Source organism: Papio anubis, chromosome 8 (genome assembly GCF_008728515.1).
Source record: "Papio anubis isolate 15944 chromosome 8, Panubis1.0, whole genome shotgun sequence".
Classification (NCBI taxonomy): Eukaryota; Metazoa; Chordata; class Mammalia; order Primates; family Cercopithecidae; genus Papio; species Papio anubis.
Genome location: NC_044983.1, coordinates 120,425,085 through 120,450,956, shown reverse-complemented (window position 1 = coordinate 120,450,956; position 25,872 = coordinate 120,425,085). Strand labels below are relative to the sequence as shown.

Sequence of the window (25,872 nt, the reverse complement as noted above, 5' to 3'; positions counted from 1 at the left end):
AAAAACGCCAAAGAAAATTACCATTTGACTTCATTGTTCTGAAGAAAACGTAATTTTAGATGTTGTATTTTTAAATATTTGTAAAAGTTATGATTAGGGAGTACAGAGGCCTGTGATAACTGTGGATATCATTTATCACAGAATGAACCTGATCTGTGCAGTTCTTTAGGTAGCTTGTTAGGTTTTTGTGTGAATATGTTAAGTATAAATAAGAGGGTTTTTGTTGTGGTTGTTGTTGTTGTTTTAAGACAATTCAAAATCAGAAGCTACCCACAGATGCCAGGTCTCTATAATAATTGTTGCCATTCATTGAGAATTCAGTCCAAACCAGCCACAAAGGAGGTTTTGTTCCTATACCATTTTCTCTGTTCCTCACAATAGCCCTGTAAAGTAGATGGCATTATCCCCGTGTTGCTGTTGAGAAAAATAAGACTTGGAGAGCTTAAATACTTTCCTCAAGTTCCTGTTACTAAGTAGCAGAACTGTAATTTCAATTTGGTCTGTGTAAATTTAGAGCATCTCATTCCTGAATGCCTCTCATTCCACATCCTTCTGAAGGCAAGGTGTTTCCATTTCCTCCTTGCCCCATGATCTTTATTAGCACAAGGGTTAAGCTGGCGGTTGTGCTGTGTGTCCACCCCAGTCTCTGTCCTGCACCTCCCCCATCCCTGGTCACGGCTGATGGATCAGATTCTGTCTCCAGGTAATTTGGAATTGGGCCTGAGAAACAGTTTCTGGATTGGGGTTTATCCACAACACACAAAATACATGGCCTCATTCTGCCATGTATATGGAGAGTAGCCTGGAGGGAGAGAAAAGTTGAGCTGACACATCAAGGGGAGAAAGAGAGAAGGCATTCCGGTTCCCAGCCCCGGCCCTTTCCTGTGGCCTGGCCACATTCCTGCCTGCAGGTTTCATGTGACATGGCTATGTCTGTCCTTAAAACAATTTATCTCCTTTTTGCTTGTGGTAGCTCAAGGTGATATGTGCTTTGTGCATCCAAAAATTTCTAGTACATGAGGAGATGGACTCCTGGGGAACACCAGCGTTTAAAAGGCGGAAGCTGAGGACTCAGCAAAGGAGATTGAGAAGAGAGAGTGGAATCTAGGAAACCAGAGGAGGAGAGATTTCACTCCTCAGAGAATTTAAGTGAGAGTCTTAAAAAGAAGGCATCGAATTGGATGGTTGTGAGGTCATGAGCAACCTTAGGGAATTCCACTGGGATGATGGTGGAGGTGAAATTTCAGTGAGTTGAATAATAAACAGAAAGTGAGAAAATAGCAACAGTGAGTAGAGCCTGTCAGTTCTAAGCGTTGTCTCCAGTGGGAAAGATACAAAAATGAACAAGTGATGGGAGACACAGGGATAGGACTGTTTTTTTTTGTTTTTTTTTTTTGTTTTTTTTTTTAAGAAAAGACTTAGAATTGCAGTAGTCAAGGGCTGGAAGAAGAGGATATTATGGAGTTATGGATAAGAAAGAAGACCTTGGCAAACAGTGGCACAGTCTGAGAAGGGCTTCCAGTGTCCAGGATCCTGAAAGGTGATGGGCTTTGGAGAAACTGATGTGTCTTATAACCAGAGTTTAATTTGAGCATGTCTACATGCAGATGTTGCCAACAGCTTTCTTGGGGTGTCGTCTTGACATTGCAGGTCTCAGCGTATCCTTTGCCGGAGCATCGCAGCACAGCCCTGGCAAACCAAGCTGCCATGCTGTACGTGATTCTCTACTTTGAGCCTTCCATTCTTCACACCCATCAAGCAAAAATGAGAGAGATAGTGGATAAATACTTTCCAGATAATTGGGCAAGTATTGCTAATTTTTTTCCTCTACAGTAAATGTGTTAGAGAACTAACTTCCCATTCTTTTGGCCTTTAACCCAGAGGTTGTAATGTTGTAAATAATGGGACATAACATCACTTTTAAAGTTGCTCTAAGTATTTTGAGAATTTTATAATTAGAACATGAAGGAATAAATGAGTCAGTAAAATTTCCTGAAGAACCCACTAGTCTTTTTCCAAAATGGATACTGTCAAGATTAAATCATTTATTAAAATATCTCTTGCTTTAGCTACTGAGATTACAACTAAATTGTGTAAGAATTTGTTTATTCTTTTCTATTTTCTGATTCTAAGATAGCCAAATTCATCTAATTCGTCACTTTGTGAATAGGAATTTCACTTTAATAGTAAAGTTTTACCTATAAGCTAACTGTAGTGGGGTTACTAGAGTTTATATTATTGCAAGGATATGCTTGTACCTTTGTAAGCATTGTTTCATTTACAAATATTCTTATAGGAATAAAGCTTGCTTCATACTTAATATATATGAAATGAAATATATGAAAACAAAGAGGCTTTAACAAAATGCAGGGAGTTGGATTATATTCGCAGGTAGCAGATTTTGTTCTGCTTCTATATCAGCTATTGAATCACATTAACTATCTGTTATGAGGGCCCTTCAATTTATTGGTAGTATGAGAACAGCCTACATTAGGAAGTGATGGTTCCTGGCCAACTGTGAATCATATTACTGAGCTCAGAGTTGAGCAACCAAGAGGAACACACTGATAGTGTGGCTTCATGTTCCTAAGTTTAATAAAGAAGTTTTGACCATGATACTGTAATTAAAAACATATTTATTATTAAGAAAGACCAAAATCCAGTTACATGAAACACATAAGATACACACCTGAAAAAATACCCTGGCATACTGAAAATGAAGGGATTTTAAAAAAGATATCCCAGGCAATTGCCAACCAATAAAACAACTGGTGAGAAAACATTAATATTACACAATAGAGAATTTCAAAAAGAAACGTTAATAGGTGTAAAGAGATCTTTATACCTATTAACATGAATTAACAATCAGGAACACTTACTTAACAATCAGGAACACTTACCTATATATTTGGAAAATCTTGGTTTTTCATTGGAATGGAGTTTAAACATGGAGTGGGTATTGCCTTCTATAACATTTTATGTATCCAACCCTTTGCCTTGAAGTGAGTAGGAATTTAACAGATACTGAATGTCTCCTCTTTCAGGTAATTAGTATTTACATGGGAATCACAGTTAATCTAGTAGATGCTTGGGAACCTTACAAAGCTGCAAAAACTGCTTTAAATAATACCCTGGACCTTTCAAATGTCAGAGAACAGGTAGGTTCTAATCTGGGGACATTCTCTAATAACTGCAGGCCTAGTTTATGAAGTAACAAATAAACTAAGTAGATTTCCCAAGGAATTTGGAAGATATTCACTTAGACAATTTAATGCAATGATTAACAAAAGGCGAATTTTATAGGTTAGAATAACATAGGTAATTGTAGGTTTTTAAGTTACATGGTATATGTAAATTGGCGATTAGGATCCTGAGGAAGATTCAGTATAATCTAAGACAAATAAGAGTGGCGTATGCCCCAAATGACTTAGTTTACTTTTGCTTAAAGACTGTATTCTCATGGCCAGAGTTGGTTGTACCAATAGCTGGAATTGATAATGTTTTTATGAATAGGATGAATGATGAAGATGGTAACTGAATATGGATAATATGTCCTGTCACTGTAATTTAAATTTATGATTTCTGATGTGCTAAATAAACAACAAGACTGAAGACATTCATCTTAAAGTTTAAATAGTTATATTCTGTCTCTTTTGTTCTTACACAAGGCAGAAGGGAACATCCAAGTAAGTAGAGGAATAAAGATAAAATCTTGGGGAGCATAGTTAATATTTTTTATGTTCCTCATCCTGGCTCAGTTACTGAGTTTCCTGTGTGGATAAAACAATATTGACTCAAAAAACTTCATCATGTTTTATTCAAACAAATTGAATTCCATAAATAATGCACAAAATAATTTCAATGTTGGCACATCTCCTGGAAATATATTAGAGAAAGTGGCACTTTGATACTTACCAACATCAGAACATTAATTTTTCATTGCTAAAATCCCTTTCTAAAATTGCATTTTCTCATTTGTGACATTTTTAAGAGGTTTCTTGATACCATAGATTTCAACTAACTTGCCGAGGTTGATGATGTTTAACATTTGACTTGCTTTAAGTAAAGCAGAATAACCAAAATTTCCAAAAAGCTGGTTTGGAAATTCATTTTTTATATACTAAGGTGTATTTTTTGCTAAGCTTTCATAAGCCTATAGAAGAAGTCTTATATTTTAAGTGTTTCTGCTCTGTTCTGCCTTGTCAACAGTATTAGCGAGAACAAGCAATTGAACTTCTGTCCTTATTTTCTTTTTCATCTAAGTTAAGAATAGAAGAGTTCTGAGGAACCACCTGGTCCAAGTCTCCGTCTGAAATTTGAAGAAACCAATACACGGGGATTAAGCCCCAAGTCACACCAAAGTTTAATCACAGCCAGAACTAGGATGTAGTCTCAGAATTCTAAGTTCAGTGCTTTTTTTCAAATGTGTTCAATAAGCCAGTTGTCTTTGAGCCCTATAAGTATAGTCCATATGTTCATCTTATATAGAAATGTTATCTTTGAACCCTAGAACTATAGTCCATATGTCATTCATCTTATATAGAAATTACATAAAAATGTTAATGTTTGAGCCCTATAACTGTAGTCCATATGTCATTCATCTAATAGAAATGTTATCTTCGAGCCCTATAACTGTAGTCCATATGTCATTCATCCTATATGGAAATGTTACTATTTGTCAGTGAATTCATTTGAATGTGATTTATTTTCAAGATAAATGACTTTTTAAATGTAATTGAAGTTTTTTATTTGTCAAGGCAAGCAGATATGCTACTGTCAGTGAAAGAGTGCATGCTCAAGTGCAGCAGTTTCTAAAAGAAGGTTATTTAAGGGAGGAGATGGTTCTGGACAATATCCCAAAGCTTCTGAACTGCCTGAGAGACTGCAATGTTGCCATCCGATGGCTGATGCTTCATACAGCAGACTCAGGTAATGCACAAAAGGGGTGGCCGTTTATATTGCTCCATATAAAGACTCAGAATCAGGACCTACTTCACGATGTAAAGTGATGTAGCAGGGAGAGAGGCCTTGAATGAGAAAGCTTTTTAAAGTTAGTCGTTTTTTGTCAACTTGGATAGGCCACTAGCGTACCTGAAAAGCTCTCCCTTGTCCCGTACTGTTAGATGCTAGGGAATAAGAGGACGTTTAGCTCTCATGTTCAAGGAGCTTGTCACTGATCAGACTAGGGAGATCAAATGTGGACATATGAAAAAAATAGAACTGCAGATCTGTTGTAGGCAAATAATGCCTTCCAGCCCATGCCCAAAGATGTTCATGCCCTAGTCCCTGAACCAGTAGATATATTACGTGAAAAGCGGGGATTGAGGTTGCCTATTAACTGACATTAAAGTAAGGAGATGTTTCTGGATCATCCCAGTGAACTCAATGTAATCATAAGGGTTCTTGCTGGGTGTAGTAGCTCATACTTGTAATCCCATCATTTTGGGAGGCCAAGTCAGGAGAGCTTGAGCCTAGGAGTTCAGAACCAGCCTGGGTAACATAGTGAGACCCCCCCCTCTACAAAAAGTAAAAAAATTCGCTGGGCATGGTGGCATGCACCTGTAGTCCCAGCTACTCGGGAGGCTGAGGTGGGAAGATCACTTGAGCCTGGAAGGTTGCAGCTGCATTGAGCCAAGATCATGCTACTGCATTGCAGCCTGAGTGACAGAGCAAGACCATGTCTCAAAAAATATTATTAAAATAAGAGCCCCCACCCCCCGGTTTTTTTTTGTTTTGTTTTGTTTTTTAATGGACAGGATCTCAAATCCCCCAGGTTTGAGTGCAGTGGCACAATCTCAGCTCACTATAGCCTCGACCTCCTGGGTTCAAGCGATACTCCTTCCACAGCCCCTGCAAGCAGCTGGGACTACAGGCGAGTGCCACCACGCCTGGCTAAGTTTTTTGTATTTTTTGTAGAGACAGTGTTTCACTATGTTGACCAGGGTGGTTTCCAACTCCTGAGCCCAAGCAGTCAGCCCACCTCAGCCTCCCAAAGTGCTAGGATTACAGGCCTGAGCCACCACACCCAGCCTATAAATAGGGGTCCTTAAATCAGGAAGAGGGAGGCAGAAGTGTCAGAACAAGAGAGATAGCAAAAACTTGACTGACCGTTGCTGGCTTTAAAGATGGAAGGGGCCACAAGCCGAGGAATACAGGCAGCCTTTAGCAGCTGAAAACAGCAAGAAAACAGACTTTTCCCCTAGAATGTCCAGAACGAGCCCAACCCAGCCATCACTTTGATTTTAGCCCAGTGAGCCCCATCTCAGATTTGTCACTTCTAGGATGGTGAGAGAATAAATTTGTGTTTTTTTAAGCCACTGAGTTTGTGGTAATTGTTAGAGCAGCAATGAGAAACGAATTCAAGGTCCAAGGCAGTAAACAGACACCAGGTGTGTCAAACAGGCATTTGGTGTGGTTTGAGTTCAGAGTAGAGAGGCAAACGTTGCTTGGGATAGGGGAGCAGAGGAGGTCAGGAAAGCCCCATACAGGAATCAGGAACCAACCAGGCCTGTGATGAGGTTTTGAAGCAAAAACCAGAAGAAATTCTCGACTGCAGAAATGATGGAATAAGTGATACGATTTTGGAAGTACAGAAAAACACACGGGCCCACTGAGTTGATGACCTGGCTGGACCAGAGTGCTCGTTTAGGGTAGACTGGGTCTTAGCCTTTTATGGGTCGTGGTCTCCTTCAAGACCTTCTAGCCACACAGTTTGACTATCAAGTTCAGATTGTGAGAAACGCCTCAACCTCTGGTGTAATGGTAGAAAAATAAGTAAGTTGAACTAACATCTCTGAGCTTGTTCAAGGCTGACACATTTTCTTATTCTTAGTAAATGCTGGATCAACACTAATTAACCAATACCTTCCCTCATCCAGGGCTGTATACCCCTACCCCTAAGAGGTGTGTCATTCAGCAGGCCTGTAAAGCCCTCTGCTTTTTGTTTTTCACTCAGCCAACTTTCCTTGAGGACCAGCTCTGAGACAGGTACTGTGTGCAGCACTTCTTTGTTCTTTCAGATAAGGCTGTGTCTCTTTAAAAAACTGCACACGAGATTCCTCTGTAGCCTCCCTTTGTAACATGGAAGCCCCTGTCTCACAGCTCTTACAGCCAAGATGACTTCACAGTCCCTCTGGCTACCGTCTGCTTCCACTTCCTATGGGTGGTCCACAGTGAAAACAGCAGTTGGACTTCCGCATCCTTCGTATCTTTGAAAATGTGTGGAGTTTCCCCTCAGCCTTCTCTCCAGCTTCTTAAACCTTTATCCCAAGAGCTGCTTTCCAGTTTGTTTCGTCATGTTGCTTGTTGGCCTATATCCATTTACAGTTTACCCACAGTATGAACACCATGGCTGGAGTTTTTAATCCCTGAATCTGTTTTTAATTAGTTGAGTTTATTTTTTACATAAACTCCAGTTCTAATTTGAGGATTTTACTACATTGACTCAGCTTTTAATCTTCTTTACCAAAAGTCTTGCATTCACAAGCGTATAAACAACTCAAGCCCTCACTTTATCCTGTCATAAAACCAACTGGGGTTTTCTAGCGACTCAGCCTCATCTTCGCCTTCTGTGTGACCCTGCCTGAGGGCCCTGCCTGTGTTCGGAAAGCCAGTAGTCTCCTGAATTTGCACCCATGCCAGGGACAACCTTGACTTGCCAGAGGTCTGTGGTTTTATCTTCAGCCACATTTGTCTTTCATTTTTGTGCCTGGCAGTTGTCTGACCTGATTGCACAGGGTCATAATTTATCAGAAACAAATGATTGGCCTATCTGATTGTGAGTGACACATGGGAAAAATAACTGCTTGGTTAACTTTTATGGAATTTCAGTCATGGTGTACAGAAAAGCAGGCCTATTCTCAGATTGCCTCCTGTTGCGTTGCTGGAGGCATTTCCCAGTCTTAGGATGCTTGTACAGAACCTTGTGAAGAAACATTCTCTGAGGAAATATGGGATGAGAAAGGCTGGCTGGCTACTGAAGTTTGACCCCAAAGTTCTGATGGCTCTGCAGTTCTCTGGGTATGAATCCTGAAGGGTCAGATCTGAGAGAGATGGTCAGGCCCTGGGAACCCCAGAAGCAAACCTGGTTTATACCAAAAAGCTCAATGTTAAAGCACATTGAGGAATATAGAGTGTTTGTCCAACAACTGGGTACTTACATTCCCTATGCAAACATGAAAGCAGATTAAAATCAGGAGATTTCTAGTTCAATTAAAATTAGTGTAAGGACAACTGGAACTCCTTCTGAGTTTGTTTGATTTTTGTTTAGTTAGGTAAATATAGAGCTGAGAATTTTCTGTTTGTGTAATCAGTGTCACCGATTCCAATATATTTCTTCCCAGATAGTTCTGGCAAATTCATGAAAAATCAGAACTCTGCAGTTTCCTATGAAAACTGAGCCTCTTTTCCAGGTTGTCAGGAGTCTCCTCCTGATGGAATAACTTAGAAATCAGCATATAAGGTGACCTTCCACAGGCTTCATCATAACTAAACCACCAAAACCACCCATGACATATACCTATACAACATTGTTGTTCTGTACTTGCCAGACATCCTGAGATATTGATGGGGGCAGGACTAGGAAGGCAGGAGGGTGTACATGTAATACTAGTATAACTACCATGGACCTTATACCTATCAGCTGTGAACTTGTTGACAAAGTCTGTTTAAGTCTTAGAGTTTTTATTTTGACTTTGACTTTATTTGTCTTAGTTCATTTTCTGCTGCTATAACAGAATACCACAGAGTAGGAAGTGTATAAAGAAGTTTATTTGGCTCACGGTTCTGGAGGCTGGGAAGTCCAAGAGCATGGTGCCAGCATCTAGCAAGGGTCAATATATGCCAGATAGGCAGAAGGACAAGAAAGTGGGTGCAAGAGAGAGCTCACTTTTATAACAAAGCCACGGTTGCAATAACTAACCCACTCCCGTGGTAATGGCATTAATCCATTCATGAAGGTGGACCCCTCATAACACAATTGCCCCCCAGGGCTCTACCTCTTAACACTGCCACAATGGCAACCAAGTTTCTAACATATGAACTTTTGGAAGACGCATTCAAACCACAGCAGTAGCTTTGCCTTGTATTTTTGCCTTATTCTACTTATTCTTTCTTAGATAAAGAATTTGCCTTATAAACCAGTCTAAGCAAATATCAGTATTTTTTATTCTATTCTTTTCTTTTAACTTGGCGTTTATTTTATTTGAAATGGTTTAGCTTGGCTGATAGGATGACCTAAGAATTAGGACATCCAGTATTTTTACCTTCGGTCATTTAACAAGCATGTAATGCCTCCTGTCACTGGGGATACAGTGCCTAATTTTGTGACCTTGGCCTAGTTGCTTTAAGCTCCCTGTGCCTGGGTAGTGGATAGTTCAGAAAACTGAGTGCCTGCCATGCCCTCCGGCCTCTACAAGGAGCAGGATGGCCACAGGTCTGCTGCTTCTTGTTTGGGGGTCCCTCGTCTTTGTGTGAGGAGCCTGTCCTTGTTGTGTCAGGCATTCCCCACGACCATTCCGGCTTCAGTGATTCACCACAAGGACACAGAGGACTCAGCATCTAGTAGTACTCACGGCTATGATTTATTATAGCAAAAGGATAGAAAGCAAAATCTGCAAAGGAAAAGGGCACATGGGGTGAATTTGGAGGAATGAGGCACAACCGAGCATCCTTTCCCAGTGGAGTCCCACAGGGCACACTTAATTCCCCCAGCAGTGAGTCGTGACAATGCATATGAAGTGTTGTCAACCAGGAAAGCTCATTAGACTCAGCTTCCTTCGGTTTCTATTGGGGGCTGCGCATTTAGGTAGCCTCTGCCCAGCACGTACCAAAGTTCCAGACTTCCAGAAGGAAAACGTTGTTTGTACAAACATTTAAGCCTCAGTGAGCTGACCTTGTGAGTTCTCAAAATGATGGCAGCTCTTCGTGAAATTCAAGTTCCCAGATGCCAGTCAAGAGCCAACCTTGCAAACAGGCCTCTCTAGGGATAGCAGTCCATTACTGAATGGCAGGGATCGATGCCTAAAGCAAAAGCAACTCCAACAGACAGGACGTGAGGAAGCCACCCACCTATGAAGTATGAAGTAGTACAATGAGGCTCTGCCCATTCATTTTAGGCAGTTGCTATAAACGAACCACAGAATGCTCACAAAATTTGGAAACACTGTTCTGCAGCTTGCTTTTTTCATTCAATAGTCTTTCAAGGATGACGCTCCATGTCAGTTTCAACCGCCATTTAACAGTTTAATTGTACTCCGTGGCATAGATATACTATATTTCACCATCTTTTATTGATAGACATTTTGCTAATTACTTTTTAAATGGTTAAAATGAAGGAAGATATTTAAGAATTTATCTATTTCATAGATATTTTCTACACATTTAGTAAGCAGATAACACTTTTCCTCTTTCTAGCCTATGACCCAAACAACAAACGCTTTCGTCAAATCAAGGACCAGATTCTAACAGACTCTCGGTACAATCCCAGGATCCTCTTCCAGCTGCTATTGGATACTGCACAATTTGAGTTTATACTCAAAGAGGTAAAAATATTTGAATGAATATCACCACAGTCTTAGCTTTTTTATGCTTAAAAATATTAAAAAAAAAAAAAAAAGACTAGGATTACTTGCTCTGTCTCTGATTCAGGTACAGATTCGAGCTGTTGAGATAGTTCTTATAGTAAAAGGACAGGAATAAACATTTAACAAGCATGTAATGCCTCCTTTCACTGGGGATACAGTGATGGGGAAAGGTACACAAGATGGTAAAAGTTATAGCCTAATGGGGAATATAGACATTAATTAAAGAATCACTATAGGCCAAGTGCAGTGGTTCATTTCTATAATCCCAGCACTTTGGAAGGCCAACGTGGGCAGGTCACCTGAGGTTAGGAGTTCGAGACCAGCCTGGTCAGCAGGCTGGTGATACCTTGTCTCTACTAAAAATACAAAAGTTAGCCAGGCATGGTGGTGCATGGCTATAGTCTCAGCAACTGGGGAGGCTGAGGCATGAGAATCACTTGAACCTGGGAGGCGGAGGTTACAGTGAGCCAAGATCACCACTGCACTCCAGCCTGGGCAACAGAGTGACAGCTTGTCTCAAAAAAAAAAAGTCACACTAATAAAAATGTAAATACAAACTCAGATATTTGCTCTGAGGGAAAGAAATGTAGTTCTCCAAGTACCTAAAATAAAGTATCCTGTTGCCTCCTGGTAGACTTGCATGCGAAGAGACACAAGAGCTTCTGAAGGGGCCTGGGGAAGGGATCTGTTGGTGTTAGCTAGAAAAAGGTAGGGAGTGTGATGCAGAACATTCCAGTGACAGGAAGAATATCAAGTCTTCTTGGGTGAGGAGGAGCATAAACAATTCAAAGACCTGAAAGACCAGCTGGCTAGAGGGGAGTGAGAGAAAGGTAGTGTGAAATGAGGCTGAAAGGTAGTCAGGAGTCAGCTCATACTAGGCCTTGCAGGACTTTGGTCTTGATCCTAGGAGCCATGAGAACCACTGAAAAGGGATTAAATAGGGTGGGTGATTAGCATTTGTACAAGGTCATCTTGAGGACTTTAAGGCATCTGAGTTCACTGAAGAAAATGGCTGAGGTTAGTCTTACCTGTAAAGAAGCCTATATGGGCATAATAAAAATGATGGGTACCTGGGAATGTCCAGGTTTTAAAACCAGTAACCCTGGGGGCTTGGATCAGGTGGGCCCAGGAACTAGCCCAGACATTTATACCCATTCGGAACAGATCCTCATCTTGCTTCAGTTTGGTTGCTAGTGTACTAGATATTTCTTTATCTTCTAGGTGTCTGAGGACACTATATTCCCCTACTAAGTAGCTCAGAAAAAGTAGATGCTGACTACTAACATAATGATAATGCCCGTGCTGAGTGTTTTCAGTGATTTGTCTGGGTATAATTTTATCAAATCAGATGAATGCTGCTCCTTTTTAATCTATTAATAATTTTAATGGTTTCCCTCTGAATAGCAAATAGTTATTGAAAAGCTACTCTGTTCTTTGCTAGGTGCTGAAAATGTAAATATGAACAAAGTGTGTCCCTACCATCTAGGAGCCGTCCTGTCAGTACAGTGGGGGAAGAAAGACAGATTAAGCCAAGGTGAAAAAACAGGAAAGATCCAAGAACAGGAACCAGGTCAAAGCAAAAGTGGCCTTTCAAAGGCAAGTGAAAAAATGCCCACAAGGAAGAAATGCCCAGTCGAGCACCGTGTCTCACGCCTGTAATCCCAGCACTTTGGGAGGCCGAGGCAGGTGGATCACCTGAGGTCAGGAGTTCGAGACTAGTCTGGCCAACATAGCGAAACCCCATCTCTACTAAAAATACAAAAATTAGCTGGGCTCAATAGCATGTGCCTGTATTCCAAGCTCCTCAGGAGGCTGAGGCAGGAGAATCACTTGAACCCGCAGGCAGAGGTTGCAGTGAGCCGAGATGATGCCACTGCACTCCAACCTGGGCAACAGAGCATGACTCTGTCTCAAAAAAAAAAAAAAAAAAAAAGAAAGAAAGAAATGCTCTCAGACCAGTTGGAATTATGAACTGGAGCCCCAGGGACCCAAGAGTTCTATAGATAATACGTAGTTCAGCATTGTTGAGTGGAAATCAGGACAGACCTAGGCTATCTGACTGACCAAGCCTATATTTCTAATGATAAGTCTGTTCTCTGGAATCTATTGAAACAGAATGGACAGCTTCCTTCTGTCTATCCAGGTAGACAGGAAACAAGACAGCATAAAGGAGTACCAACTCATGAGAGGTCTTCAGGAAAGCTCTGGTAAAAAAGAAAAAAAAAATACCCAATACAAATTGCTCAAATAAATGGCATATTTGAATTTCTGACATTTCAGCTTGGTTCTTTAACCTGTGCTTCCTCTCTCCTACTTCCATCCTGCACTGTTTATAGAATCACTTTCTGAGTATGCTATAGACACAGTAATTGGACCTGTGTTTCTTCTAATCTTTATATGACAGCGCATTTCCTAATTCAGGGACCATCCCCTATCCCAAATTCCATCCTGCAAGATGTGAAACCTGTGAGTTCATGTGAATGCGTGTTTGAAGGGCTTGATGCCATGTAGTCTCTTACGAAGGCCTCAGGGTGCTCTTATGTTGTTGCTTTGCCATTGTCAAATGGCATTGATTGATCCGAGGGACTCAGAAAGTTAGGGTAGACTCTGTAAATAATTTCATTATTCCTCATCCTCTCCCTCATCATTTTGTCGATTAGTCATTCTGTCCAGATCACTAAGATTCTTCCTCTACAGGCCCTGCAAAATTCCACAGAGCCCTGATTCTCCACCTGCAGATGGAGTCTCCCTATCCCATTGCTCGGCTTTTCAAGATTCATTATGATGCTGGCAAGTGAGGAATTTCTTAAGTGAGAAATCAGTGTTCATGCCTGTTTACCTCCTAAGAACCCAGTGTAAAAAACCATCCACCCTTGTCTGAGATGGCCTGTCCTTTAGTGAGAAATAAGTATGTTTTTTAAGTTTGTTTCAGGAAAAAAAACAAAAACAAACCTAACCCTGAGTTACACCTTTTTCTTCTCTGCCCAAGACTTTGTAGAATTTAAATTTTATGAAGGAGTGAATTAATAAACAGAATTAAGGTGGTTGAATGGCTCATACCTATAATCCCAACAGTATGGGAGACCGAGGAGTGAGGATCACTTGAGACCGAGAGTTTGAGACACTAGCCTGGGCAACATAGCAAGACCCCCATCTCTGCAAAAAAATAATAAAGTTAACCAGGCATAGTGGTGCATGCCCATAGCCCTAGCTATTTGGGAGGCTAAGGCAGGAGGGTCACTTGAACCCAGAAGCTCAGGGTTGTAGTGAGCCATGATCACCCCACTGCACTCTAGCCTGGGCAACAGAGTGAGACCCTGTCTCTAAAAAATAAATAAATAAAAATAAACATAATTACTTGTATAATAATAAAAATAAACAAACTTGTATAATAAAACAAAGAACTTTTGTAGTTAATTTAGTTCATTCCCCAGTCATCAGAGAAGATAATACAGAGTATCCCTGACTGTTTAAATTAGAGTTACAGACATTGTTGCCTAGAAAGAACCATAGAGCAGTGGTCACAAATTTAATCTCACATTAAAAATGCTGATTTCCAGCCCTATTCAAGACCACCTGAACCAAATCTTTAGGGGTGGGCCTTGGGAATTTGAGAACTTTAAAGCCCTCCTCCTGGTGGTGCTGATGTACAGTTGGTATGAGAACTACTGTTTTGGAGGTGGTCTGGCTTTGTCCTTGAATTTCTACAAAGTATCAGTGCCTAAGGAGATGACATCAGGGTCACTGTTAATTTACAGTGTAGCTTCTTATTTAAAATTTAAATTGGGTTTCCTCAAGCTCTCTTCATAAACTGCCTAGTCTGGATTTTCTCTTAAGTAAGTAAATCTTTTCTGTCGCTTCAACAGATGTTCAAGCAAATGCTTTCAGAAAAGCAAACCAAATGGGAGCATTACAAGAAAGAGGGTTCGGAGCGGATGACTGAGCTTGCTGATGTCTTTTCGGGAGTGAAACCCCTGACCAGAGTGGAGAAAAATGGTAATTGCTAAAGAAGAAATACTGGTGTGTTTGGAATGTATGCACAGGTTATTTGAAACCTTGGAAACTGGCAGGTTAAAAAGGCTTTATGTTCTCATTATTGCATCCTATGATATTCCCTCTTTAGTGTTGCTAATAAAGATCTGAAGGTTAGTTTTGGCTGCGTCTAGCTTTCTGCTCTCTTGGGCAATGTTCATATCTTTTCTAGAGTTCAGGTTTTGTATCTTATCTTTGAAACGTGAGGTTAGGCTAAACCAGGGGTTTTGGTAACTCCAGTTCATAGACAAGGGTTTAGAGAGTCACAGCTGGCCTTCACCTCCATGGTATGCAGAACTAATGTGTCAGTTTATGTGATTTGGGGAAAGGGGGGAAAGGATCTATAACTCTCATGATCTTCTCAAGAAGGATACATCATCCAAGAATGTTAGTAATATACCAGCATAGATGATAGCTAAAATTCTTCTGGTCTCGCTTGATTCTTGTTCACCAATGCACCTGGTATCTAGTGGCAGAAGAAGGTACTGCAGACTAGTTTTGAAAAAACACAAACTCAGATTTTACTTTAATGATTTTGATCCTACTTCTTCTAGGAAATTTTATTTATAGGAAAGTTCTGGCACCATTTCAAATTTTTATAAATAAGAAATTTCTAACTGCTCCCAAAAAACCATTCTGAATTTTATGGCGACAATTTTTTTAATGGTTAATTTTAACTATCCGATCGATTTCTGATGAAGTTAATTTTACTGTAGAATTGCTTAGTAGTGTAGCTTCTTATTTAAAAACTATTATTTTTAATCAGTATGAGCTTGTGGTTACTGTATTTTGGCTTTTGTTTATTTCTTTGATGCTGAGTGGTTGGGCAAAAATATATTTCCAAATTGTATTATTGTTCCTATAGGGAAAAGTCAGCCAACATATAATGATGTGATATAAACTAGAAACATGTTTTGCAGGTCACCATATTGTTATATGAAACCTGAAGTCTAGAATGAATATTATGGTTATCATATTGTGATCTGCAAAACAATCACGTGTAACAATCTGACCCCATTAGCTGTCTAGAATCAGTGCATTAATCTCTGTGATAATTTCTTTTAGGCCCTTAAAAATGCCAACTTTGTTTCAGAGATGAAATAACAATTTTACAATTTTTTTCCGGCTGTATAGTTTATTACAGCTTAGGACATACTTTCATAATTTTTTCTCACGTTACAACCCTGTAGGATACACATCTTAATCCTTATTTCATATATATAAGGAAACTGAGGCTTAAGCATGGAATCATTTGCTGAAGGTACAAAGGTGAAGAGCCTGGGTCTTGCTCATCTCAGACCCCAAATTTCATGCTCTTCCTACTACTCCATCGCTGCCCCTCAGCCCTAAAAAAATCTTCAAAATTATGAGTGTTGTCATGCTAATTCTTGAAATAACTTAGATCATAAGTAAGTAAGGCCTTTTAATAATGTGGAACCACCCCATTGATAAACAAAAATTTTAGGGGATCAACTTGGTGAGGTAAATAGAGTTTTTGAACTTGGACAGACAATTGTAAGTCCTGGCTCCGCCATTTAGTGTCACCCTGCATAACATTCTCAGTTTCTCTGAGCATCAGCCTCTTTATCTGGGAAATGGCTAACAAATTCCACCTCCCTATATTGCTGTGAAGATTAAATACTTAGAACTTTGCCTGACATACTGAGGGTACTCAGAGCATGTGGACACCCTTCTCTTTCTCTTCTGTATGAAATGTCTGCCGGTTCAGAAGTGCAAATGGCACCCCCTGCATTGTTCAGACGTCCCTGTGACTCACCAGTCACACCTTACACTTCTGTCATATTGGTCCCTTCTTTGCCCTCCAAGATATGCTCTTGTCATTCTTGCCCTGAAGCCTCTGCCTGTGTCTGCCTTTCATCTGGATACAATACCCTTCATCTCTCCGATGATCCGGATCTTTACCTTTCCTCGCTTCGCCAGAAAACTCTCCCTGGTAACTAGGGACATCCTTCAGTTCCCTTCCAACTCTTCTCCACTGCCACTACCACCTCTACACTTACCGCTTATATAGCATGTACTTGAGCCTTTAGTATTTGTCTGCCAAGTGTTATAGACTAAGCTATTTATGTAGAAAGTTTATTCTACTATGTCGCATGCTCCAGGCATTTTTGTCATTTGGAAAATTCCTAGTGTTAGGCCCATGGTAAAAGCGCTGAGGAACTGAATTTGTAAAAGATTATTTAGTTAAATTCAAAGCCACAGCTACAGGAATTCGAGGATTTCAGTAGTCTTTTCTTATTTCTGTATTACTAGAAAACCTTCAAGCTTGGTTCAGAGAGATCTCAAAACAAATATTGTCTTTAAATTACGATGATTCTACTGCTGCGGGCAGAAAAACTGTGCAACTGATACAAGCTTTGGAGGAGGTAAGGAAAGGCTTTTTAAATGAAGTTTCTTGGATCGTGAATCACACCTTATGACCCACCCAGCAGTCTGTTCCTGTAAATATATCTGAGAGACTATTTCATCAGAAGTAAAAGCAATGTGAATTAATATGTTTCCTGTAACAGATAGTGTCCTAAATTTGGGGAAATAAATGACTAGTATGAAGAGAATGGTAGCAAAAATTACAATATTTTAACTTGAGGAAACATGTAATCTTAGAAACATAATTATAAAAATAACATAGAAGCATTGGGCAAATTGTGATAAGGAGGTAAAAGCAAAAACAAAATTGATGTGTATACCATTTTTAGGGTTGTAAAAAAGTGTGTGCCTTGGGGGAAAAAAACAGAAAGGAATACATAAAAAAACAAAAATAATTATATAATGATCATATGCTTGTAAGTGGTATATTTTCTTTTCTGAAAAAGTAGTTTATTGTTTTTCTTTCAACTCAAAAATGATTGTACGAAAAAAATTATACCTCACCACTCTTAAATTTTAATTTTGTATTTAACTAGATTTAAAATGATAACTAAAAGCAGCAGAAAAATAACCTTAAACTCTTTTTTTTTTTTTTTTTGAGATTCAATCTAGTTCTGTCACCCAGGCTGGAGTGCAGTGGCGCCATCTCAGCTCACTGCAACCTCCACCTCCTGGGCTCCAGCGATTCTCTTGCCTCAGTTTCCCGGGTAGCTGGGACTACAGGCGCCTGCCACCACGCCCAGCTAATTTTGTATTTTTAGTAGAGATGGGGTTTCACCATGTTAACCAGGCTGGTCTCGAACTCCTGACCTCAGGTGATCCACCTGCCTTGGCCTCCCAGAGTGCTGGGATTACAGGCGTGAGCCACCGCACATGGCCAACTCCATTATTCAAAACATCATTTTTACTCATAATCTATAACCCTATCTAATTGGTATGATTATATATTTTTAGAGATATAATTAATACTGAAATCGTCAGAAGTAGTGTGCTTTATTTGAAGTGTTTTCAAGAACAAATGAGCACCATAGAGTCCATTCAGGATTTTTAAATTAAGTGTATTTCTGTAACACAGGTTCAAGAATTCCACCAGTTGGAATCCAATCTACAAGTATGTCAGTTTCTTGCCGATACTCGAAAGTTTCTTCATCAAATGATCAGAACCATTAACATTAAAGAGGAGGTTCTGATCACGATGCAGATCGTTGGGGACCTTTCTTTTGCTTGGCAGTTGATTGACAGGTAATGTAGGCAGTGCTGACATTTGCTATAGATGAAAGGCCCTGGGAACATCTTCTTACCATCTCTCTTCTTTTTACAGTTTCACATCTATCATGCAAGAAAGCATAAGGGTAAATCCATCCATGGTTACTAAACTCAGAGCTACCTTCCTAAAGGTAAGCAAAACACAGTGAGATTCTCTGTTACTAGGAAAGAGTTGGCCTTCATTCATACCTCATTCATTAATTCAGCCCAAGATTTTATCCTTTTAGGAAGGTAAATAATTTCAATATTTTTATAGACTGAAATTGTTAGCAGTTTTTCCATGAGATCATAGTTTCAAAGATGCCAGAAATATTTAAAGTTTTAATTAATATAAGTTGGAATGTCTTCAGGAATACTGTTTTATAAGTTGGAATATCTTCAAGAATGCTATTTTTAAGTGAAGAGTAGATTTTTTTTTTAAGTTTTATCTGTGTACTAAAAATGTGAGTCTTTTGTGTCCTTTATTCCCTAGGCATGAATTAAGTCCTTTTACTTATTCATTCAAAAAATTACTGAGCCTCTGCTACAAACTAGTATTAATATCTACAATAACAGGAAATATTGGTGAAAAATAGGCACAGCCCGTGCTCTCATAGTAATTTCAGTTCGTGGTAAATGAACAAAGAATCTACTCAGTGTCTTCTTTTATTTATTTATTTATTTATTTATTTATTTATTTATTTAGAGATGGAATCTTGCTTTGTTTCCCAGGCGGGAGTGCAGCTCTGCCTACCAGGTTCCAGCAATTCTCTTGCCTCAGCCTCCCAAGTAGTTGAAATTATAGGCGTTCACCACCATGTCCAGCTAATTTTTACTATTTTTAGTAGAGATGGGGTTTTACCATGTTGGCCAGGCTGGTCTTGAATTCCTAACCTCAAATATTCCTCCTGCCTTGGCCTCCCAAAGTGCTGGGATTACAGGTGTGAACCACCAAGCCCAGTCTACTCAATGTCTTCTGACAGAGCTACCATGTACCATATATATCAATTCTGAGATGCACCATTTTTTGGGAGGTGGGGGTGAGAGGGATGGGGTTTTACTGTGTTGCGCAGGCTGTATCTCAAACTCCCAGGCTCAAGCGATCCTCCTGCCTTAGCCTCCCAAGTAGCTTGCATTATAGGCGTGCACCATGCACCTGGCTACTACAACTTTTTTCATATTTTAACATTCCTGTAACTGGGGATAGGTTTTATCGTTGATGGCATATCATAGTTTAGTTGTCAGCATTTAATTTTTTTCTGAGTGACATATAAAATAATGGCACTTCTTTTTTTTTTTTTTTGAGACAGAGTCTCGCTCAGTCGCCCAGGCTGGAGTGCAGTGGCACCATCTCGACTCAGCCTCCCCAGTAGCTGGGACTACAGGCACCTGCCACCACACCCGGCTAATTTTTTTGTCTTTTTTAGTAGAGACGGGGTTTCACTGTGTTAGCCAGGATGGTCTCAATCTCCTGACCTTGTGATCCACCCGCCTCTGCCTCCCAAAGTGTTGGGATTACAGGTGTGAGCCACCGCGCCCGGCCAATAATGGCACTTCTTACACTTGACGGCATATTAGATTGGACGGATTCAGTAGTGCGTCAGTCAGAATGTCTTGATTTCCACACAGGAGTAGCTATCTTCTGTGGCACAGTGGCTCTCAAACTTGAGCATGCATCAGAATCACCTGTGGGGCTGGTTGTAACACAGATTGCTGGGCCCCACCCCCAGGGTGTCCGACTAAGTCAGTGTGGAGTGGCACCCAATAATTTGCATGTCTAACAAGTTCCCAGGTCATGCTGAAGCTAGCGGTCCAGGGAGCACAGTTTAAGAACCACTGCCATTACAGTTAACTAGGGTTTTTCAAAAACTGTATTGTCAGTAACTATTAGTGATACTGATGAGACTCAGTGGTTGTTGCCCTCTGTTGGGTAAAACCCAAATGTTTTGTTGTATGTTACATTTTCTGGAAAAGAAGATTTCTAGGACTCTTTTTGAAACAGAGAAACAGATATGCCTTATTTTTCTTCTAGCTTGCCTCTGCCCTGGATCTGCCCCTTCTTCGTATTAATCAGGCAAATAGCCCGGATCTGCTCAGCGTGTCGCAGTACTATTCTGGAGAGTTGGTATCCTATGTGAGAAAAGTAAGAAATGCATCAGGGTGATATTTACTCTTACCAGATTACTGCTGTTTTGAATACAAAAAGTATGCTTAGGCCCCCAAAAAGTATATCTGTGTCTCTTTCCCTTTTAAAAATCTGATTCCAGAAATTTGCAACACCTAAAAATAAACTTATTGCTACTGTGGATGTACAGATGTTTTTACTTGCCAGGAACTTTTATTTCTGTGTTTTAAATGTTGATGGTATTTACGTCTATTTTATAGATGTAGAAACAGAGATTATAATAGTTTCTTCAAAATCACAGAGCCATATCTGGTAAAAGAGCCAGATCTAGATCCAGCATCTCCCGGTCACAGCCCAATTCAGGTTTTCATGGGAATTTTGATTCTTGTTTTAATAACTTCTGATGGAGCATGAAGCCAGACAGGCCTAAATTCAAAGTTTACTGGTGTCACATACTAGCCGAGTCCTCTATAATGATGTTACTTAACATTTTTGAACCTCGATCTTTTTAAAATCTGTAAAGTGGGAATGATACGGTTTTTTGCAGCATTGTTAGAAGGATTAGCTTTATATTCTGTAAGCAATTAATATTTAAAGGAATGGAGCCCTGTGCTTGTTAGCAGTTATTTAAACAGCTCTTTTACATTTTTCAGCATCCCCCTATATAGATAAATTGCTGTCGTTTACTGCCATCCTAATATTTGTCAGCCAAGAAAAGTAAAACGGATGTTCATTGCGTTTCCTTCTGTCCTTTTCACTGAAGGTTTTGCAGATCATCCCAGAAAGCATGTTTACATCTCTTCTAAAGATCATAAAGCTTCAGACTCACGACATTATTGAAGTGCCTACCCGCCTGGACAAAGACAAGCTGAGGGACTATGCTCAGCTGGGCCCACGATACGAGGTACTGTGTCCTCTGACTTCTGCCTTTTCATATTAAAAACTAAGTCATGAAATATCACAGGCCTGTGTCGCCCGCCGTATTCTGGGGACCACCAGACCAATTCTGACTTGTTTTCTCACATTTGCAATGGTAAACATGTTTTACGATTTTAGTATAATCACACCTTTTATTCTTGACATTTTCCTGGTGTCATTTAAGGCCTTGTTCGCCTCAGTATTCTCAGGGGAAATGGAGCTTAGCTGGCCACTTTTTTCTAGAACAGTCTTGCTAAAGCAGCCCTTGTTCTCTTTGAACTAGATTACCTGACTTTTCATATCATGTTCCTGCTTTTTGAGCAGCTCAAAATAATCTGTATTCCATTAACCATTTCCTATAGGCAGATTTTAAGCTCACTCAGTAATAGTTCAGCAGCCTCAGAGGTTCTTCTCCCCAAACACCTCTGATTTTTTTCTCCCTGAACTTAGAATTTAAAGACATCAAAAGTAAAATCAAGTGAAGATTGAAAATATGATATACAGTGTCAATTTCCCATTCTGACACAAATCCAAGAAATATGTCAGGGACTTAGATTATCAAGCTTGATATTTCCACGTTTATTCTGATTCAGCAATATAGCTAGCACCTGTCTACCCTGTCAATGTCTGCTGGTGTTGCTTGCAAATAATCGAGAGGCTAGGGAAGGGGAGGTTACCTTCGCATTCTCATAGTCTTTTCTAGCCAGAAGGGCCCATCTAGATCATTGAGTTCTGTCCCAAATTTTAGACATGAGAAAATGAAGCCTAAAGGAGAAATGCTTTGTCAAACGTGAAAGAATGAACTGATGTCTTCTGACTCGGTTTCCCAATATGTCTAACAGTGGGCTTTCAGTTATACCATAGAGCCTCATTTCTGTCCAGAACATGTGGACACAGGTCTCCTAAAGCTGCAGGTTCATTTCCTGTTATCTTTGCTCATTCCAGGACTATTAGCCAATGATTTCTGATTTCCTGGAAATGATGGGTCTTTTATCTGAAGTATTTTTCATACCTCTTTTTCTTTGTTATAGGTTGCCAAGCTTACTCATGCTATTTCCATTTTTACCGAAGGCATCTTAATGATGAAAACGACTTTGGTTGGCATCATCAAGGTAACAGTTTTGTTAGTCTGTGTGGCCTGGTACCATGACTCTTAGCTGTTTGGATTTTTGTGGTAACTATCATGTGTGCAAAAGGGAGTGACATCATCTTGCTGTTTCATATTCCAGTTTCGGTCTTCATTTTACTCATTTATTTTATTTTAGTTTAGTTTTTTGAGACAGCTTCTCTCTCTCTGTTGCCCAGGCTGGAGTGCAGTGGTGCAGTCTCAGCTCACTGCAACCTCCACCTCCTGGGTTCAAGTGATTCTCATGCCTCAGCCTCCCACGTAGTTGGTACTACAGGTGCGCAACACCACACCCAGCTAAGTTTTGTATTTTTAGTAGAGACGAGTTTCACCTTGTTGGCCAGGCTGGTCTCAAACTCCTGACCTCAAGTGATCCATCTGTCTTGGCCTTTCAAAGTGCTGGGATTATAGGCATGAGCCATGGTGCCCGAGCCGTTTTACTCACTTATTGATGGAGGAAGAGAAAGCGTTGTAATATATTTCTCTTAATACCTGAAGGTAGTGGGAATTTCTTTATCTTGTAGTTCTGCAGAAAATGTATGTACTAGTACTGTTTTACCAAAGAGTTGTTTAAATCTAAGAAAAATATATTTGATTGAATTTTGGGAAAAGCAAAAAAAAAAAAAATTCAATTTCCTTAGGCAAAATTGCTTTCTTCTCTCTCTCTCTTTTCCTTCCTTCATTTTTAGTATTTTTATTTCACACCCCAGGTACAGAGAGCTAAGATAATCATATCCCTCTTTTAACAGACCACTGTCATCAATGGGGCATGCAAGCTCCTCTCATCTTTTGTTTGTTTGGTTTTTTCTTCTCCTGGATCCCTGCTTCCATTTCCGTTACCTGTAGCACTAACTTTGTGTGTTTGGTAAATGTTCCTAAATATGCAGGTGTTCTTGTTTTTAGCATATGGCATTATTTGATGTGTGCATGTACTTTTGATTTATCTCAACCATATTGTGCTCTAAGTCTTATTCTTTTTCCAACTTCTGTTACTGGTTATTGCTTTTGCAATTTATTTATATTGCTATAGGTCAGATAGTAGGTTACCTTTTACTGCTGCATAGAATTCCACATTTTTCTTAACCATCCAGCTTGGGACAGACATCTATGCCCCCCATTATCACAACCAATGTCATGATGAACGTCTCTGAGCATATCCCCACTCCAGACCTGTGCAAGAATTCCTCTGAAATCTACATTCTTTTCAAGTGGCCGCAGACCAATCCATAGTACGAATGCACCATGGTGCATTTACCATTCCACTACTGATGGATGTTGAGATACAAGTGTTTCTTGACTTACAATGGTGTTACATCCCAATAAACTCATCACAAGTTGAAAATATCAGAAGACCATTGGGACTTAACAGCTTACATCTTTGCCAATACTTGATATTATCCATTTTCTAATTTTGCTCTCCCAAGAGGTATAAAGTAGTATCTCATTGCTTTTTTAATTTGGAATGCTGTGGTAAGTAGTGATGGGCCCATTCCTATAGTTTATGGTGCTTTTCTTTATTTTTCTATATATCTGACATCAGTAGAATCTGAACATTCCTAATTGCCGTATTAATATTTGCATTATTAAAATCAAAGAAAATAGAGGGAATGAACCTAAATGGAACTTTGGTATGTGTTTTCTGGAAGTATGCTAAAAGAAATACCATTGTAGTTCCTAGAATATTAACAGAATTTGCTAAACATGGTTTAGGCCTGATCTCAGGTGAATTCAGTTGATGTGCAGAGAATGTACATGCATTTTACTCACTTCTTACACACAGGATGATAAATCCTAGGACTGCAAAGTGACCACTATAAGAAGGATGTAATAAAACCTAATACAGGTAATTAATAATAATTATCAAAAGAAAGACTGCTTGGTAAAATATTAATCTTTTCCCACAATCTTTCAGATAATAACAGCAGAAGGGATATCCTGCTGACCAACTCCATTCAACCCAGTAGACTCTCTCTGCTAGTCTACCAATAGCAACTAAGGGCTTTTAAAAGTAATCCTGTGGCCCTCACTGATCTTTAACCTTAGAGTGTTGAGGTTGTATTTCAAACACTTATAAAAAGTGTAGGTTCAATTTGGTTGATATGACTTAGAACAAGTGAGATACACACAGAGATGTAAGCATTCATTGTTAGAGGCAGCAAAAAAAAAAAAAAAAAGAAAATAAATATACATGGTCTCGAACTTACGATGATTCAGCTTCATGATGATACCCATACTGGTTTTCACTTTCAGTACACTATTCAATAAATTACATGAGATATTCAATACTTTATTATAAAATAGGCTTTGTGTTGGATGATATTGCCCAACTGTAGGCTAATGTAAGTGTCTGAGCACATTTGAGGTAGGGGAAGCTAAGCTATGGTGTTTGGTAGATTAGGTATATTCAGTGCATCTTTGACTTCTGATATTTTCAACTTATAATGAGTTTATTGGAATGTAACTCCATCTTAAGTCAAGGAGCATCTGTAATCTAAACATCCATCAGTAGGGGAATGGTTAAATATTCAATGGTGCATTCGTACTGTGGATTGGTCTAGAGCGATTCAAAAAGAATTTACTACTGGAAAATCTTCAAGATGGAAAATGAAAAAAGCAAATTGCAGAAAAACATGTATGTATGTATATGTATGTGTGTGTGTATATATTTATAGTGTGTGTGATATACATGCATACATCTGTGTGTATATATGTATAATGCGTGTGTGATATACGTGCATGTCTCTGTACATATATATGTATATGATCTCATTTAGATTTTTGAAATTAAATATATGTTTAAGCATGGATATTTTTGTATATAAATGAGTAGAGAAAGGTCTGGATGATCCATATGAAAACAGTTACTGTTGTTAACTTCAGGGGAAGGGAATAGAAATGTGAGGAAGAGGCTGTGTGAAGATGGCTTTCTCTCAGCTGTAAACACTTCCACAGATGAGTGAGAATCCGGGAAGGATTAGAAGAGCTGCATGAGATCTTTAGATTCACGAAAGCCTTGAACTCTTTCACTAAATCTGTTCTTATAAGGAATATTTACTTGAAAGCTTCATGATACTTCTTTGACTCTGTACTCATTGATTATGTCTTTATAATTTATCTTTTTATTGTTTAATAAAGCACAGATGCTGAAAACTAAAAAAAGAATAGCCTATTGGGTTATTACAAGGTAAACACCAGTCATTCTGACTACCACTTAAGTCAAGAAATAGGATTTAGCCAGCCCCACTCCTGAAAGCCCCTCATGCACTCTGACCTAATCTCAGGCCTCCTGTATATAGTTTTATTATCCAATGAAACTATATGTCATTAATTTCCAGACTATAGCTTAGACTTGCCCATTTGAAAAATGATGTTATGTCTTTTAAGTCTTTTTTGATCTACAGATTTCTTCTTCTTTTTTTTTTTTTTTTTTTTTTTTGAGACAGAGTTTCACTCTT

The 25,872-nt window shown here is 39.3% G+C and overlaps 1 protein-coding gene across 3 annotated transcripts in view; it reads left to right on the top strand.

Annotated features, from left to right (window-relative positions):
* WASHC5 (WASH complex subunit 5) overlaps positions 1-25,872 on the top strand; it is a 64,072-nt gene that overhangs the window by 13,997 nt on the left and 24,203 nt on the right. For all 3 annotated transcript variants that reach the window (XM_003903151.4, XM_017962292.3, XM_021942891.2), the window contains 11 exons: positions 1,651-1,803; positions 3,045-3,158; positions 4,758-4,929; positions 10,414-10,541; positions 14,450-14,579; positions 16,890-17,002; positions 18,079-18,245; positions 18,325-18,400; positions 20,281-20,391; positions 21,137-21,277; positions 22,323-22,403. In XM_003903151.4, the coding sequence (XP_003903200.1) occupies positions 1,651-1,803; positions 3,045-3,158; positions 4,758-4,929; positions 10,414-10,541; positions 14,450-14,579; positions 16,890-17,002; positions 18,079-18,245; positions 18,325-18,400; positions 20,281-20,391; positions 21,137-21,277; positions 22,323-22,403 (1,386 nt within the window). The remainder of the gene's footprint in view (positions 1-1,650; positions 1,804-3,044; positions 3,159-4,757; positions 4,930-10,413; positions 10,542-14,449; positions 14,580-16,889; positions 17,003-18,078; positions 18,246-18,324; positions 18,401-20,280; positions 20,392-21,136; positions 21,278-22,322; positions 22,404-25,872) is intronic.